Here is a 19,107-nt window from a genome sequence, read left to right as displayed (position 1 = left end):
GAATAGAAAACCTTAAGTTTCCCTGGTTGAAGCTGGGTTTGCTACACTCTGTACTAACCGTCTTTAAAATATTACACTCGGAAAGTATTTCTGTAGTGGGATAAATGTGTTTTAAAACTCTTCAGCCGCAGCATTAAAACAAGTGACTAGTTTTAATGTTGCGACTGGTCTGTGTATTTTTGACTCAGTCAGGCAATGAAGCCGACCTGGAAAATAACTGCAGTCACAAATTAAGTTTCACATCAAATTACTAAAACAGGCTACGGATATACACCAATCAGCCACGACAATTAAAACAGTCACTTATTTTAATGTTACGGCTGATCAGAGTATATGCAGTCTAAGTAGAGTATAAAGAGGCAGCACAGTAGGACCAGCCATATGAGTGGTCCAATATAGTGCAGTGTGATTGTGTTAACAGTTCTGCAACAGCAATAACTATAACTCCGGTGCTTCATGCCAAGCTGAGCCCCTGGGGTCTACAGACCTGCCACGGCCGACCCATCAGCTGTGAAATCTGCTTTCCTCTTTGATAAACGGTCGAGATGTGACCCTATCTCTGTCCTGCAGATGCCCAGATTTCCTGTCATGCTTTTTCCACTCTGTTTTTTCCTGCTTCCTCTCTCTCTCTCTCTCACTCTCCCCGGCGCGCTCTCTTTTCATTCTTTCTTTTTCAAGCGTCATACCTCTCTTTCCAGGACTGCCTGGACAACTGCATGTAACGCTCCACTCACTGTTCTTTTCTCAGCATCATCCATCACTCCGCTCCGCTACCGAGGCCTGTCGTCCACCAGCAGCCAAACCCACATCGGCTCCCACGCCACAGCACATGCAGCAGTTAGGCCAGCTCCCGCTTGCTGCCTCTTGGGACCAGTAACCGCCCTCCCTATACCTCCTCTCCTCTCCTCTCCTCTCATCCTTTCCTCCACAGAACTACTCCCCAGACACCAGGCGGACCTAACATAGTTTCCTCCTAAATGCCTCTGAATGTGCCAAAGTCCTGCACCTGTCCATGTTAATGCAGAAGCTGCACAAATTCACTGTACTTCCATTATTTACCTGTGATTCACTTTAAGAAGTCAAAGCACTTTTAGTCCCCCCTCGGGGCTTGATGCCAGAGATTGAGAAACAGACCTATGCACCGTACGCAGCGGCTTGACAAAAATAGCTTGACCTCTAAAAAGTCACATCTTAAATGACGTGTCTGAATGAAGGGATAAAATATGTTTGATTTCAGAAAGGGCATATCAATATCTCACCAGCAGGTCATGTGTTTCAAGCATGAGAGAGGTGTCACTCCAACCATATACTCCGGGTGTCTCCGGGTAATTCATTCACCTCTATGGTTTCAAAAAAAATCTAAGAGAGTAAAAGGAGATTTAATAGTCTGTGGAGGTCACACTTCATAAGAATGACAGAGAGAGACTCTGAGCTGAGGTAGAGACCCATGAAGCAATGAGCCTTTATTTCTACCTCAAACACTTTCTGCCGACTTCTAACCCCGCTCTGCAGCACTGGCCGCACTGACATGCATCAAAACTACAGCCAGTTTTTTCCCCTCCTCCTCCTCCCCCTCTTCCACCACCTCTTTCCTTGTTCTCCCTCCCTCCTCTGTTCCCTCACTCTCACATTTGTTATGTCAACTTTTCCCTCTCCAGGTGAGGCATCGGGGTCCGTCCCCTGTCTTGATGTGTCCGTGTTTGAAGTTTTCGCACAACTCTCCCAACAACCGCCTCCCACTGAAATAACTGAGATAAATGCAGCACCACATTAGGGATGTTGCCAACGGCTGCATGTTTAACAAGGCAACAGCTCAATGACGAGAGGTTTGATTAAACAACAACACAAGAGAGAGAGAAATAAATCTATGCTACTGTAAATGGGATGATTCCCTCATGATGCGCGAAACTACAAGAATTGGCTGAACAAAGTAAAAAGGTACACTGAACACACACACACTCACAAAAAAAAAGGAGGCTCGGTAAAACAACATGCCAGTTGGGTTGACCTAGCCTTTAATGAGAGATAGTGAGAAGCTGCTAACAGCCAGTATCCCATTTGAGAGATGAAACTTAGGAGAGGAGGAGGGCAAGCAGCAAAGCATTGAAAGAGCCCCCATGAGAATAGACACACATGAGATCCTTAAAGGCAATATGCCAGAGCTTCTTCCTCGGCTTTTAATTGCGAGGGAGGTTTGGCATATTCTGTAACCCCTCCACAGCCTATTACAGGTGACGACCAGCACCTGCTCACTTAAAAAAAAAGAAGGAAAAAAATAGAAGAAAACCTAGGGAGGATCTGCAACGTAGCGTTGAATTCCTCAGAGGGCAGTTAGTTAAGAACTTATCACTCTTGCCAAGAGCAACAAGCAGTGTATGCATCTAGTTCAGCAGGTAGAGTGATACATTTGTAAAGTTTGTATCTACCGAAAACACCCAAGCAACAAACAATTCAGGAGAGATGTTTTATGTGACATCACTTGGTACGTCTGAGGGTCATTTGAGGGACACTTGAAGGTTGGTTTTGGATTCCTTTCAGGGAAATTCATGCAGAGATTGCTGGAGAAATATATGGAGTGTGTTACTTTGGCAGGCAACTTGAGGTGTTGCTCTGTCAAATCACTTTTCCGCCCAAGGATAACTGGCTTTACCCTGAGAGAAGCCATATTTCATGGCTATAATACGGCCTGAGTTATTTAAAGCCACTGATGACTTCAAAACCGCGAGAGGAGCTTAGAAAACAGTCGAAACTGCTCTGAAATGATTTAATAAAGTTTTGTGTTTAAGGAATCTGGGAAAATGGGGGGAGGGCCTGTGAGTCGCAAGTCCTCATGGACTTGTCCTTATGTTTCTTAACAGGATGAATGTGAGTCTGGTTACAGATTTAATGGGAATTTCTTAATTAATCCAAATGCAGAATTGAATATCAAAACCTTGGAGGACTTGTCACTCCACCAGAGCAGCAGGTCAACACCAGCACTCTGCTGGGATCTTTGAAACAAGAGATATGAAGCCGCTGTGTGCAGGGTAACATCAAAAATAATGGACTGTGACTTCGTTCAATTGAAGCCTGCACTGGGCTCAAAATCCACCAATTAAAATGTTTTGTCATAAAATATGCAGATGAAATGGTTAAAATAGATGCACTTCAAAGGCTTTTGTTGAGGGCCAGCTGGATCCCAGAAGAGTCACCTCAATAGGTTTGAATGTCACAGGAATAACTGTTAACGTGGGCTTCAGATGAAGGACTAGTAATCATGTTGCCATGGCGGCTAACGGCAAAGCCTGACCAAATAAAGTCACGCTCGCTAATAACAACACATAGTGAATCTCAGTGAGAGATATAAAAGGGGGTTATAAGTTGGAGCTGTGTTTGTGCTTTGCTGCCAAGTTGTGGAACATTAAACATGTGGCATAATGAGGGTTCATATAGTGTAAATTAACAATTGCTCTGCCTTTTATACTTACAAAGACTCAACCAAAGCTTAGTTTTTAAGACATAACAACTGTCCCGAACAGCTTCATTTTGCTATTTCTTCATTACTGCACACTCTTTCACCTGCCTTTGCAGATAGTACAAGATGCCCACAAGGTTTCTAAGAGATGTGGCAACATATTGGAGCCTCTCTACATGAACTGAGTTTGAGATTTTTTGCATAGCCAGCTGGGCACCTAGCTACATCATTGAACTGTTCAGTATAGGAACCATCATGTAACCTGAGACTCATGAGCAGAGGCCTCTCAGGCTCAAAGCCACAGACAACTTTTCTGTCCAGGCCTCAAGACAATATGCCAAACAAGATTTGCTGAGCTAAGTCTATAAAATCACCTCATAAACCACTCTTATATTCTTTAGCTTACTCAGATTTTAGCTGATTTCCTTGTTTTTATGTTCCATTTATCTTTAACCGCTATGATTTAAGCCCGTCTTGTTTTAGTCTCTATTTTATTGCATGATTATGGTTGGTTGGTGAATATTAAATGTTCAAAATTATACAGTAGTCCAGAACAGAGACATACCAGTGCAGTGCTGTCAGTGCTCATCTCAATCTTCCCCTCGAAGGGTCCCCATGTCGTCCCCACGGGGAGCTGCTGCCGGCTGTGGATCCGACGCTCGCCATCTTTAAGGAAGGCATCCAGCTCTCCTAAAAACACACCAGAACCCAAAGCAGTCAGCCATAGCGCTCCACGTACTGTATAGCACGCAAAGTTCCACATCGAATCACAGGAATGTTCTCTCATTGTCCTTCCTCCCCCCCCCTCAAAGCCTCATGTGCGGTGACATTATTGTCTCAGAGCCCTGCAGTCACCAGTGAAGGTTAAAGACAAACAGTTTCAAAATGGATAAGCAAATCAAGCGAGCAGCCATCTGATGTTGTTCCTCAGACACATGGTGCGCTAACCTGACGTGAAAGGTGTCTTGTGTTGAGATAATGTCTGTGAGACAGTGCAGACTTGGCTGGCTGGCGAGAGCTGCTGGTGGCAGGCGTATTTCTGTTGTTCCAGGAAGGCTGGGCCCTTGTTAGTGCTGAGCAGAGCTCCGGCTAATTAACAGTGAAACCGGATAGCACAGCTAGCTGTACTGGTACTCACCTCTGTGACAACCCCTGCTGTCATATCTCTTAGATTCAATGTACTTTTTCGGGATGGTGATTAATCAAATAGGTATGATAGAACACTACAGCAGGCCATGGCATAGTTTACAGAGAAGTGTGTCTGTGTGTGTGTGTGTGTGTGTGTGTGTGTGTGTGTGTGTGTGTGTGTGTGTGTGTGTGTGTGTGTGTGTGTGTGTGTGTGTGTGTGTGTGTATTGCTAAGGAGCTCTCTGCTGTACATTTCTAAGTGGCTGCATTGATGACCCAAGTCTTACCCAAGTTATTATGAGGCCTCAGACATCTTAAAGTACAAGTCTTATCTTGTTTTATAGACTTTTTTTTTATGAGAGGTCAGAGATCTGGGTTCACTACAGGACATTACCATTGTCAAACAAACTGCCACCTATATATTATGCAGCCAAGCTAATAATCATTAATGTATTCTCAGTCAAACAAACTCTAACATGAGCTGTTAACATTGTGTCTTTTAACCTATTTGTTCACACATGTGGCTAATGGGTATTCGGGGCATTCGGTTCAAGCTGAATGGGCTGAAGTGATCACTGAACTTTTCTGATGCGGATGCGGTATAATGACCTATTCAAGCCCCGCTCCACTCTGTAAATATCAGCCGTGTATCTGTGGCACGCTGCCGTTGTCCGTCTGTTGTGCTGGTATGGAAATGTGTGCTTATGTGCTCCTGCCCATGCATAAACATGATCTAAACATCAGGCTAGTGATATTACCTACCACTATAAATGACCGTACGCAGTGGTGGGAACTCCACTATCGATAAAAAAGCTAAATGTCAAACTTCTTTGTTATGACACGCTGTAAAAACTGATGTTTAGTTATATGCTAGAGCATCATTTTGGGATTGACCCACAAAAAGGATAATCCGGACAGCCTATTCTCTTCCTTTATTCTGTGTCCTCTCGCCACCTCCCATGTTCCTGCTGCTGCCTGCTGTCTTCCCGGTGCTGCAGTGGAAGGTGGGTAAGCTCATTACAGAGAAATAATTAAACATTGGTGCACAGCTGGTCGTCATCACTGAGAGCAACAGCCACCGCTTGATGCATTCTGTTTGTCCTCAGATAAGACCCACGGCCTTTAACCGCTTGGATGCAAGTTCCTGTTTAGCCCCGCTTGACACACAGCTACAGCCGTCCCTGGCCAACGATTTTGATTCCTTTCCCCGTTTCTTTCCCTTTTTGGGTGGGATGCTTGGAGTAAAAAGGGGGTAACGGGTAGTGTAGGTGCGAGAAGAAGAAGGGGGGGGGGGGGGGGAGGGGAAGAAGAGGGTACGATTCAATTTGTGCAGTTTGTGGTCCACCATGTTTAGGTGCCAGTTGTGTGCATCCCACACCAAATGTTGCCTGAGGACCTTGGCTCACAGATGGCTTGTCACATCTGTTGCTGATACTAGTGGAAGATCTCCACAAAAACACCCGTGGATGAATAATGAGTTCCCTTCATGGGCTGTCTGTATGTTCTCTATGAACATTTACAGGTTTACTAACCAAAAATATACAGACAGATGTGTTCAGTTATCAGCTGGGCTGCTGACAATTTTTGCAATTACGCCTGCATCAAGTCTTGTCATCGTGACAATTCCTTACAAACCCCCCAAAAATCCCAACTATAGTCATCGGAAATTAATTTAGAGCAAAGACGGAAGTCATTTTGTTTAACCTGTCACACTCCAAATGATAAACAGGGACAAGTGGAAATCTAATGACGGCCAATGATGAGATTTGACAAACCCGGCGGCACCTGTGTTCCCTCCTCAACGTTCCTCATCACCCAGTCCTCCTCAAATGCCACACACTTGGCAACACATGAGCCCATGACGTGGCTCAAGAGCTGTACCCCCTCCTCTAAATCCCAACCAACCCCTTTCTCCACCACCTTCACCCCTTTTTACACCCCCCTCAATCACCACCACCTACCCCCTGCCCCCACCACCACCCACCCCTCCCTCGATAAGATCATCATCTGTCACTAGACTCTAGGGTCTGTTCCTGCACTCCACAGATACTTGGCAGACCAATGAATGTCCCTTTGTGTGGAGAGATCCTCCTCAGATAGCACCCAAGATGCTCCACGCTGGCATCTGTTTGTTTTTTTTATATGTGTGTATGTGTGTCCTGTCTTTCTTTTCTGTTATGGTGCGGAGAAACAGGCAACCTCATCTCTCCATTCAGTGGCATACGACTGAATGCTAATGAGTTTCTCAGTGGCAGAGTGCCAGCCTGGTATGATTTAAAGAATAAATGGGTGTGGACTATTGACACTCTAGAGGAGGAAGACCAAACTATCAATGTCTACTTTTAAATCATGTTATTTAATACAACAACAAAACTTTTCAGCAGGCTCACTACCGAGAAGTTTTCCTTTTTATTTCTCATTAAGGTTTGATAAATCATTATATTTAGCACTGTCTGTTCCATCTAATCATTTAAACTACATGATGTTTTTGTTATGGATGTTCCACACAGTTAAGTAGTTTTCTATTTAGATGAATCTTGTGAATGCGTTGTATGCATTTCCCAGGATCTTTGGTTTCATACTGTAATTTGGTCACATTTGCTTTGTGGTGCAGCACTGATAGTACGTTTGTTTGTTTGCACATTGCTGCTTTCTAATGTTGTTCAAAGGCCACATTGCCACATTGTATGAAGGCAGATTTCCATTTCTTCTTTGATCATAAAGCAGGTGTAGGGTCTCTATTTATACTGTGAAAATATTAAAGCTCTCAGTCCACATAAATGCCTGTTCTCAGAGTGATCCCTTTAAACCTTTGTGATGTCATAAAAAGCAGGCAGCACCCTCAGCCATGACCAAGCCCAGCTCAACCACAACCGTCACCCAACCTTACAAGATATGTATATCTATTATGTATTTATTTGATCACTCAGAAAACAACGAGCCAATCAGAGGACAGGTTCAGAGTCTGAATTCTGATTGGCTCACTGATGTGCTGTTGCTGGAGCTCCAGGGAGAAGCCTGTGAGAGGAGATGGTTTTTGTTACTTAAAACCAAAAGTATTTCTTCTAATGTGTATTAACTCATCAAATAAAACACTGGAGGTGTAAAATATAGGAGGACCCTCAAGGGAATATATTCTAGGTTAAAATGAAATCACTGTTTTGTAAATTACACTTGCGGTTGGGTGAAATCCTATAATGTTCACTCTGACTTGATTTAGGGCTGCAACTCAAATATTCTTCCACTTAATTCTTTTAAATGCAATGATAGATCCACATTTCAGTATGAATGTTTCCATTAATGCACATGAAATGTAAGTCTAAAATTTCTTAATATAATTTCCAGCCCAGAATAAGGTCTCTGCTAATGGTCAGATATGACAAATGACATCATCAACTCGCTGCTGCAGATTAACATTTGTTAAAGCAATGGATCTGCTCGAGCTATTTTCAACATGAATTTAACTTCTCTAACTAGTTCAAAAAACCAACTTCAAGGAGAATAAATTGCCTGTTGTACTAAAAAAAAAAAGAGTCTGATTAATGTCTCAGCTGCTGGTTTACTTCACCTTTTATCACAAGTATATTAACGGGAAGGACCGATGTTAAAGGGGAAACAAAGAGCAGCGCAATAGAGACAAGTGGGAAAATATGCTTGAGCTTCACACAGCAGACGATCCCCCTTGATATCAAGCAGTACCTTTGAATCAAAGCAAATAAATGACTGCTGTTCAAAGTTCAATAACCTGTGCCTGGCAATTCACAGATGTCCTACTGAATCCTAGTCATCTCCACTGATAGGCTATGTTATAGAGCCAGCAAATGGGCTATAAATTAATATACCATGAGAGAGGCATATGGGGTGAAATGGAATGCACTGTATCGGTTCAACAAAAGGTGCCACATCTTTAAAGCAGATATGTGATATGAAATTTTACAGCTGAAGGAGAAATGTCACAGAGCTTTGATAAGAGAGCGATGAACCCCCCCACTCACTCACACACACACACACACACACCCAAGCCACTATTATCAGGTCCTATTGAGCAAAATGCATCATTTATAACCCACAGCTCACACTATAATCTCACAGAAAGGTGCTTGTTTTAAAAAAAAAAAGAAAAGAAAAAAGTGGAGGACCCCACCGATGTGAGTGCCACCTCTCTCTCTCCCCTCCTTACCCCACACCCCATCTGAAACCTGCCTTGACTGACTGGGAGAAAGTTGAACCTGCAAGTCTCCAGGCAACGACATGAGTTTGGTCGCATGAGGAGTGTGTGTGTGTGTGTGTGTGTGTGTGTGTGTGTGTGTGTGTGTGTGTGTGTGTGTGTGTGTGGAGGGGGGTGGGAGGAGGGGTGATTTGGTGGGAGAGGGGGGGGGGGGGGGGGATTCAGCCTTTGGGGTCAGGCTTGTTTTCAGGTGGTGGACGGCTTGGGGGGAGAGAGTTAAACAAGCCAAAAGGATTAGGGTATTTTAGCTGTGACACTCCACACAGGCTGAGCAGGGGGGCTGTGGGGTGACGTGGGGGATTGTGGGGGTCCCTCGGAGGGAGGACTCCAACCCCCTTGTTGCAGAAAGACTCAACAAAGTAATATTTCCAAAGACACAGCAAGAAATACACCAGATAAGATGGTTGGAAATCCTAGATTATGTTTAACTCCTGACAATATTTTGTACAACTATATATATAAAAAAAAAAGCTACACTAGGCCTACGTATATAATATGGCTTTGTGGTTACAGGGCCAGTGTTTGGGACCACAAATTCAATATCATACCTTCATGTTTTGTTAACGTGCACAAAGAGGAGTTACGTAGCTAGTAATTATTATTTTTTTGTCTCTGAGCCGTAACTTCTTAACTCGTTACCTGGCAACAAGCTCCCAGACATGCCACAGGCTGGCTTGTAACCACCTATAAAATGGCAAACTGTCATTTCTATACTTATGTGCTTTTGTACGTATTAAAGAAACAACATGTTAATTAGTGAGCCTTGGAGGTATTAGGGTAGATTTTGTTGGCACTGGACTGAGCCAAACTCGCTGCTTCCACCTGATTCCAGTGTTTATGCTAATGCAAGCTAACTGGCTGCTGGCGGTAGCCCTATATTTATGGACAGATATGAGAGTGGTATTGATCGTTTCATCTGACCCGCTGCCAAACAGAGAAAACTACCCCTCTAATAAATTAATTTAACTGCGGCTCTGCAACAGCACTGTGACACAGTGTGACTGTGAACATATATATCGCAAGGTGTGTGTCCGTGCAGTATAGAAAATTGATATTGCACTGCGTGTTTATATGTGGTTTACAGAGATGACCCGGGGTTGTGTCCTCCTTGACTCTCTTAAGTGATCGAAATAATAAAGAAACAGGAAAGTTTAGAGTAGTAGGCTACAGCTACACAGACACATACTCACAGACAGCTCGGCCCTGCAGTACATTATCAACACGCAGACTGTTGTTTGGTGTCATTGAATGAATTGAAATATACCAGCTGTCAGGTGCTCCATTTCATCAAAAAAAGAAAAAAAAGCCTGGTGAAGTTAGCAGCAGAGCTCGGCAGACAACAATCTCTGAAACATCCATCTTTGGGGGAAGCACTGCAATTTCTATTGATAGCATGTAAAGGGGGACAGCAAAACTTAAAGAATGACTGTCCTCACACAGAGATATCACCATATCGCTGACAACATCTAGAGGACACACACCACTCCTGCTGGAATCTGATTACTTTAAATGCCTTTCTTTAAAATTTCACAGCCATCAAAAGGACATTACTCCACCTGAACGTGTCAGGATGAATGAGTAATTGATGGTGTATTCACTGGGAATGCATGTATTTGAGACAAATGGATTTTTTTTTTTTAAAGACTGCAGGACAGAAGGAAGTTGCCATTTCGTCTGCTCAGTCTTGTCACAGCTCCAAATATAGGAAGAGATTGATTTGAGAAATATTTATATGGCTGCTCTGTCTGTGTCGTATCTAAACAAGTTGTTAGCAAGGAACACTGGTAAACATCGCTACCTTCAAGTGTTGATATTCTGAGGTTAATTCAGGAAGAGACTATTTTTAAAGTACTCCTGAATCTCCTCCCAAGTCAATTACCAGGCTGCAACTTCCCCTGGGTAACAGGGAATTCTGTTTTTTCCTGGGTGACCTAGTTGTCTTTTGTGAGTAGGTTTTAGCCGGAGCAGTTTGACAGTCAACAGATAAGATGGATTAAGCTTTTTTTTCATCCAGTTTTGATGTGAACAGCGTAAAAGCGGGTTAAATCATTGAGTTTCAGGAGTATTTTTAAATGCCTGGAGATACTGTGATAAAGGAGCTAAACCTAAGACTTGGGCAGGGAAGGTCAAGGTCGCGGCTTTGGAGAGCAGCTACCCGGTGACGGGGGCCAGCGCTCGTCTCTCTGGGAGCAAGCTGAGCGCCGCAGCCGAGCCCACCTCTCATCACTCCCAGAAAAGATACACGAAAGGAGTGAAACAAAATCCAGCGAGAGCTCGACGGGCGGCATCAAAGAGCGGTGTGCCCTGACTATGTGTGGGTTGCCTGTGTGTGTGTAAGTAAAGCATGTGTGTGAGAGTGGAGGGAGGGAGGGAGGAGGTGGGCTGGATGGGGGGGTTGTTTAGTTCCTGCTTGCATTCGCGTGCATGCATGAATGAGATGAGTGTGTATGTGCCTGCCTCTGTGTGTGTGTGTGTATGTGTATGTGTGTGTGCACTGTAAAATATCGTTCCTCCATGAGCAACTAGCTCCATAATTATGTTTTGATTATTTGCAAGTACTAAAATAAAACAGCAATTAATCTGTTGATGTAAGACAGAAAATAGAAGTACGACGTACATATTAAACAAGCCAGTTTACAGAGCGATGCAACATTAAAACAAAATCACATTTTGAATGTAATTTGTATACCCCCCCCCCCCCAACACCCCCACCAACACCACCACCACCACCACCACGACCTCCTCCTCCTCTTCCCTCCTCCTCGAAAAACCTGATCTGACGCATGCTTAACATACGCATAGGAGTTGACAGCCGTACAGTCACGTGACGCAGCTCAGCCAATCCTGAATTCGTTTGAATTTTTTAAGCTGCGTGGTGATGAAGCCACTTGAGCATAAGAAAAGGTGAAGAGGCGACTGAAATAACAAACAAATCAGCGCCATACACTGGGTCAGACACTGCGTGTAACATGTTTGTTTATCACATGTCACATCTGGCCCGACACTGAGAGGTTGTTTTTTTTTTTTTTTGGTTGGAGACGTTTCTGAGGGGACATATTTAGACACATTTTTGTGGACGTCTATTCCCCCACTGCTCCTCATGTCGGTGACAGGGGAGAGTAATCCTATACACAGGCTGCTATTGTGAAATGAGAAACTAGCCTCCTTCACTGCCAGAGACCAGATGCACCTCTCTCCCTCTCTCACTCTCTCTCTCTCTCTCTCTCTCTGTCCTAATCTGTAAACGACTTAAAGGAGCCTTATCTCCGGGCTCTTCTGCTTCATTTCATGCTTGATTTACTTTAATTTGTCTGATAGGGCACAAGGATTTGGAAATGGCCCATCTTTCGGTGGAAAATGTTCTGATTTTTCTCCGGCATTGTTATGTGGAGGTTTTTGACTTTTCTCTCCCCCTCTCTCCCTCTCTCACTCCTCCTCCTCCTCTTTCTCCATCTCCATCTCCTCTCTCCCTCGCTCTCTCATCCTCTCTCTCTTCCTCCCTCTCTCTTTCTTTCTCCATCATCTCTCTCTTTTTTTCTCTTTTAGATGGGAAGAGGGGGGGTGGAGGGGTTGAATCTTGCTCCAGTGCAACAGTCTGTTTGAGTGCATTTAGATTCAAGCTAACACAGCAGAAACAAGTTTTCCATGAGGTGTGATTTTGTGATGGGCGACAGCAACACTGGAGTCGTGTTTGCCTTTCAGATCCACGTTGGGCGCAGAGCAGCCGAGTGCTTCAAACCACAAAGATCTTATGTTTAAGTTAAGAGGCGACTGGCCCTACAGTTTAGCAAGTGGGTGAGCGGTTGGTGCTGATAAAGTTGCTCCACAATGAGGGACAGGGACGAGCGACATGTCTACAGATGCCTCGAGTTCATTCTCTGCTGGCGGAACTCAAGTACTTGCATGACTGTCTGGCTGCTCCCTTCACCAAGACGTTTTCCCCCACTTCTATTTAGTGACTGAATGACAGTTGAAGCTGTGAGCTATGATTAGAGAGAAGCCCATATCTCACCAGATCCTGAATAATCTCCATCCCCTCCTACCAATGAGCGAGGAACAGAGGCGGCACAAGAAGTCAGAGAAAAAAGGCAGACAAGGAAAATGGGCAGAGCTGCCCTCTGTGTACAGAGATGTCATACAGCTCCTTTACAACAGTCGGTGTGGCCACTAAGAGGCAAAGTAAAAATCTAAATCCATGCAACCTCAGTCAGGTTGACTAATCTGAGCGGCGGTGGCTGTAATCAAAGAGTTTACAGTCAAATCTGTGCAGGGAAAAAAAAAGGGACAAAAAGAAAAAGCCACCACATGAATTAGAGATCTGTGTTCAACAGTTGAAGTCATTGTCAACTGCTGGTTACATGACGGCTTTTACACAAAAAAAAGAAGAAAAAAAAAGATTTCAATTTCCCACACACACTGACATCAAACGTCACTAACCCCACCTCCAAACACAATGTGCATAAATAAATGGTTAACTGCACGCACACAAGTACACAGAGCAAGAAACAGGGAAACGATTGAAATTCATCTCACAGCCTGAATTTACTTAACTGCGGGTCTGTGCACGGTGATAAACGGAGTGATGATCCGGCAACACGTCTTTATCCATGCTTTGCTTTAATTAACGGCGGCTTGTTTGTTGAAAAGATGATTAATATGCCAATGAAAATTGCATAATTGAATACCACAACACTCGCACAATCAGGGAGGAACATGCCATTTTTTATTAACTTTTTATTATCATTATTATTACTATTATTTGGTATTTTAATTCACTTGACAAGTGGGCCCCTCCCCCCCACCACATCGACACAGAAAAAAAAAAAAGAAGGAGGTGGAATTGGCGTGACCAGCGGGCCAAGCTGGGCCCAGCTGTTCATCACCAATGGGAGGCCTTCACATGCGGGGGCACTGTTCTGATATCAATACCTATCAGTGTGAAAGCTGTGAACTAGTGTGTGTGTGTGTATGTGAAAGGGAGAGAGAGAGTGGAGGGGGTTTTGGGGGGGAGATGTGGCTTGGATGGGACTGAGTGCATTCATATGGCCAAATATTAATGAGAAGACAGCAAAGTGAATGAAAGTAAAACAGTCATGCATATGAAACTGAACATTATCTGAAAGCACTTGCATCCAGATTTTGACAGAAAAGCCTTGGAAATTCATGCATGAAGAAGAACTACAAACCAAAGTCACTCAAATATACTCTGTAGTTTTATTTAAAAAACGGCCAAAAAGAAATGAAAAATTCCACATGCGAGTAAGTTTCAGTTGAGCAACCCAGAGTTTACCCAGTATTATATCCCCTAGCACAGCTTGCACGAGCGTCTCCATGTTAATGTTAAATACACACATCAAATATTCAACCAATTACAATGATACCTCTTAGAAAAACGTGTGCTGCTACAGCGCCTGGGAGGCGCATTGCAGAACAAACATATTCACAGAGAATGTGTTTGACGCAATGGGTGTCAAGTCCCTGGGGGCAGAAACAGCACCACCAGCCGCGCTTTAAGTCGGCCTCATATTTAGCAACAGCTCTCGTTTTCTTCTTCTTCTTTGGACTTGTTCATGTTAAATATAATAATAATAATCACAGTGGGGAGATAGCATTGTGAGTGGACGCAAATTCGGTTCAAATGCAGACAAAATGGTTGGAAGTGAATTATCTTATTAAGGGCATTCAGTGTGCCACATCCCACGTATCCACACAAAACTCGAACTGAATATAGTGACATCTTCCTCAAATGATAAGAACAGTGATTGCATTTTGCCCTATTTTAGATTATATAACTAACAACCATGAAGTTCCTTCATAAAGCCTCTTAGTATAGCGGATCAGTGACTAAATTTGCATCAAGGCCATGCAGCATAGGAGTACAGTGATTTGTCTAATCTCTTGTTGCATATTTCATCATTATAATCACACATTGTGAGTTTGTGAGTGTGCATGTGTGTGGTGCTGGGGGAGGGTGTTTTTCTCTGTACACAGGTGATCCATACAGTAAGAAGCCTTCATCAGCAGCCTCTTGAGAAATAAAAATGTATTTGGAAAAAGGCGGACAATGTTTACACACAGCACTTTGATTACAATTTAATTTTACATCACTCAGGGCCCAGAACTCACAGAGAGGCTGATGATGGACTTTCATCATCAGTATCAGCAATCTGAGTGTCATTCATGTTTTGTGAGACTTGTCAGAAGACTTTGAATAAACCCCTGGAGCAGGGAGATAAAACCTTCCTTTTCTTAAAGGAGAATTGCCATGATGCACGTCCAAATTTCTTGATTACAAGACGGAGGGGGGAGAAAAAAAATAAAACCTTGAATGAAAGCCTGCTCTGAAAGTTTTCAGTTTGCTGATATAACAGTCAAGTGTGTCTATAAGTCTACTTAAAACGCTTAGGTATCAGTGGAGACAGCTGCGACACCCTCGTCTTATGATTCTGTCGAGACAGTACACTATCAAACCTTTCATACCGTTCCCAAGCTACATTTCCGGTGACAAAAGCTTTGCGAAAGCCTCCTGAAGGATTCATCTATATCCTAATATTTCCAATCCAATTTAACTGGAGCAGCCGGAGTGGTCTGAGCACTAGTTTACCAATCTTTGCTTTCCAAGACTCTGTGTGCTGAAGGCTTGAGGGGTTCAATCAATGGTGCTTTGATCTCGGCTGGAACCATAATTATTTAACATTGTTACAAGGATTTCTCTAATCCATCCTACCATTAAATCCCTTTTACACCCTCATCTTCTGCAGCCTAATCTGCATCTGGGTGCTCCGTTTGTCTCTCTCCCTCATTTCGGCTCGCCCCTCCTTCCTTGACGACACCCTGACTTTATAATGGACTTGTGTGCCGAGTTAGAAAATGCCTTGTTTACTGAGAGCAACCTGACTGAACTGCGCTCAAATGGAGCGACGCTCTTCAAGAATTTCAAAGTTTTTCTCGGTGTTTGTGCTGCAGCTTTGGTCAGTTCACTTTCAGTTCATTCGGGGCCAAATAGCGAAAAAAGCTTCTGCAACTCAAATGCAAAACTGAGCTTTATTTATGAACTGTTGATTGCAGTCTTATATCACCTTCTTGGTGCAGCCTTCATCTTACTATTTCCCCATTTCCCACTAACTTTCTATAGATGAAGTGAGGGAATTTCAAAGTTCAGGTGACTGATGCCCAAAAGGTTTAATCCCATCTGTTTATTTCAGTGATCACTTTGACTCCCGACAAAAAGGGCCCACTGTCCTTTTGCAAATATTTGCGTGTCTGTGTTTCACCATGATATAAATAGCAGCACGGGAAACTGCAAACATTTGTTGAGGCACCTGCCACACTATCGTGGCCATCTGGTCCTCCAGTTCTCCTAGCATGACATATGTGCATTAAACCTGAAATGGCTATTGTTTTTTTCTTTCCCTTTCTTCTTTTTTCCTTTTCTTTTTTCTAAGACTGGAAGAAGACGGATCGGTCACAGACCCTTCTGGGTTGGCTGGAGTCAAAAATGAGATTCGAGAGTTTTTACATCTGAGTGAAGCTGCGTTTTTCAGCTCGTGCATGTTTGATGTCTTGAAAGGGGGTTTGATGAAAATGGATATCATTTTTCAGGGTGGTGTGTGTGTGCGTGTGTGTGTGTGAGAGAGTGTAGAGGGGGGTTCTGTTTGCTTGTGCTCCGTCTGTGTCTGACCGTCAGGTAGACTCTCAGATGGCCACTCCTTCAGCTGACCCCTGCCTCGCCCTGGCTGATACCCAACTGGCACCAGGAGCTGAGCAAGCTGGGCCACGCCGGCCGTCAGGGACAGCCAACAGAAGAGATTTGCGGACAAGGTGATCATATCGCCTCAGTTACCGCTCTGTCACACTCTTCTCCTCTTTCTGCACCTCTTCCTTTGCTGTGTGCCTCATTTTAAGTGCATATGCTGCAATATCTTAGATCCTGAAGTCACTGTGTTTGATGCCTCAACAGTAACAAACTGTCTTTGGCATCAGAAGTTAAAGATCAGACGTAAAATGTGGGATTTAGAGAGAGTTTTAGCTACAATGGGACGACAACCATGTAATATTTTCGTCACAGATATTATTACCAGAGAGCGGATCATGATTTTTGTTTCATTCAATTCAGTATCCAATAATACTTGAATATTGTCTTAAATGTTGTCTCATTTATAAAAAGGAACATCACACTGCACTTCAATAGAGTTGGAAAACAGTCAGATGGTCGAACTGATTTAACAGACTGAGTTACAATTAGTGGACTGCCCCTTTAATAATTCAATAACTTAAATTTGCATTATGTTGGACAATAAAGTTGTTCTAATGTGTTCTGTAAGAAATTGTTACTGACGAACACAGATTATATTCTATAAAGTAAAGCTGTATTGTATCATCTCAGTGTGACAAAGTGTTTCCGAATTAAACTGTTGTTGATAAACACAGAGTTTAGTCATTTATATCCTGTATGTTGCACCACAATAAATTCTTTATAACCAGTGTAACATTAATCAGCGACATAATAAATGTAATGAGCCAAACATCATTTTATCATCAGACCGGGATCTGTGATGTTTCTAATAGTTAAGGGCCAAATCTGTCTCTAATATTGTCTCAGTGTTCATTAGTTTATATCAGCAGATTAATTAATAAAAGCATGAATAAATATCACTTCAAAAACAATTGTGTCTCGCAGGCTAGACAGTTTAACTGGAAATGGCATTGATCACAATTACAGCGCTCTTAACGAACCCTGGATTTCATGACTTTCATGAGGGGGTGTGGTTTACATGAGCAAGCTTTTAGATAAGGCTGAGAACAAGTTCATTAGCAGAGTTAGCTAGCTAACACACACCATTCCCAATTAGCCTAAAGCAGAGCGAGTGGGAGAGAGCGAGGGAGACGGAGTCAGATTCCTATCACTGCCAGTCCATGAAAATGAATAGAATAACATGACACGCTATCTCCCACATCAGCGGCTGATTGCGAAACATCCGTGACGAGAAATGAACATGAGACAGAAGATCAGTGTGCAGATTCGCTTAAGGACATACTTGTGAAGACGAGGGGAGAGAAAGGCAACTCGCTGGGTGTTCCACATCAGAGACCCGGCGCTCCGAACAACAGAGAAGAGCCAGCTATCAGATTAATAGTGAGTCATTCACTGTGGATCTCTGCTGTTCCAGAAAGAAAGACAATCAGAGAACGGGGGGCAATCGCGGACAGCACTTGACATGAGTTACTAAAGTGGAGATGAAATGCAGGGACAAAAAAAAAGTTCAATTACAGGATGTAGATTGTAAAGGCTTTTGTTGTTACTCAGCAAAAGGGAAACGGTATGGAGGTGCTTCAATAGAATCACCAAAGCAGGTGGGCATGTTCCGAGTTAGCCCACCTCATTAAAAGGCTTCACTCTCTTTTTATGTAACGGCCATTACACATCCTATTCAGATGCACACACGCAGTGATTAAAAATTATCTGTTGGTGATCATAATCACACCTGCTTAAACTTAAGCCAAAGAATAACAAAGAACTTTTGAATGCTGAACTATCAGAACATTTACAAAGAGATTAAAGGGGAGACAGTCTCAAACTAAATAAATTTGCTTTTAATCGCTTCGAACAGGAAGTCATGTCATTTCAAATGTTCCTATCTGATTGTCTGATTCCCCTCTTTATTCAAATTATAACATGCCCATCTGACTTTTCCAGCACAATGGGAAAAATTAAAAAGGGAAATGACCTTTCATGGCAGCCATGATGGGAGAGTGAATGGCATTATTATGCGCCAAGATTAATTTCTGCCCACTCTATGCTGCCCATTGAGAAAACAGAGGAGGGGTGCGAACGCCTCAGTGTAAGTCACTCATTAATTGGTTAGTCTATCATAGAGATGTCTAGAAACGTGCATGAGTGGTAACATGTTGATTACGAACAATGTGCAAAAAGAGGCATGTTGCATGTAGGCAAGTTGGTCATTTTTCGGTTTTTGTAATACAGTGGAAATTAGTCCTCACACTTAACTGTAGATAACTTGGAACCACTCAGGCTGTAGTTTGGTATAACATGAAATGGACATCGTGTCTCACATCACCCCCTCTACAGTTGAGCCATCCTTAATGTACGCAAGAGAGACACTTTACGCCCATAAAACTCAAGTCTCCCTCCTCTCTCTCCCTTCGCTGCCTGTCCACACTGAGTTTCTGAGCCTCTAATTCTCATTCTGATGGCTAAGTAGAAGGGGGAAGCATAATTACAGTCAGTCATACATCTACTCATGCTACATCCACACCCCCACACCCCCCTTTTCAAA

General features: G+C 43.2%; 1 protein-coding gene across 1 annotated transcript in view; it reads right to left on the bottom strand.

Annotated features, from left to right (window-relative positions):
• Positions 1-19,107, bottom strand: part of zfpm2a (zinc finger protein, FOG family member 2a) — a gene marked incomplete at its 3' end in the record, with an annotated part of 116,862 nt that overhangs the window by 57,206 nt on the left and 40,549 nt on the right. The window contains exon 4 of the mRNA XM_083990197.1: positions 4,020-4,144. Coding sequence (XP_083846323.1) covers positions 4,020-4,144 — 125 coding nt within the window. The remainder of the gene's footprint in view (positions 1-4,019; positions 4,145-19,107) is intronic.

Source organism: Trachurus trachurus (assembly GCF_905171665.1).
Source record: "Trachurus trachurus genome assembly, chromosome: 16".
NCBI classification, from domain to species: Eukaryota; Metazoa; Chordata; class Actinopteri; order Carangiformes; family Carangidae; genus Trachurus; species Trachurus trachurus.
Note: the sequence above shows the minus strand (reverse complement) of the source record. Positions and strands in the feature narration are given on the sequence as shown.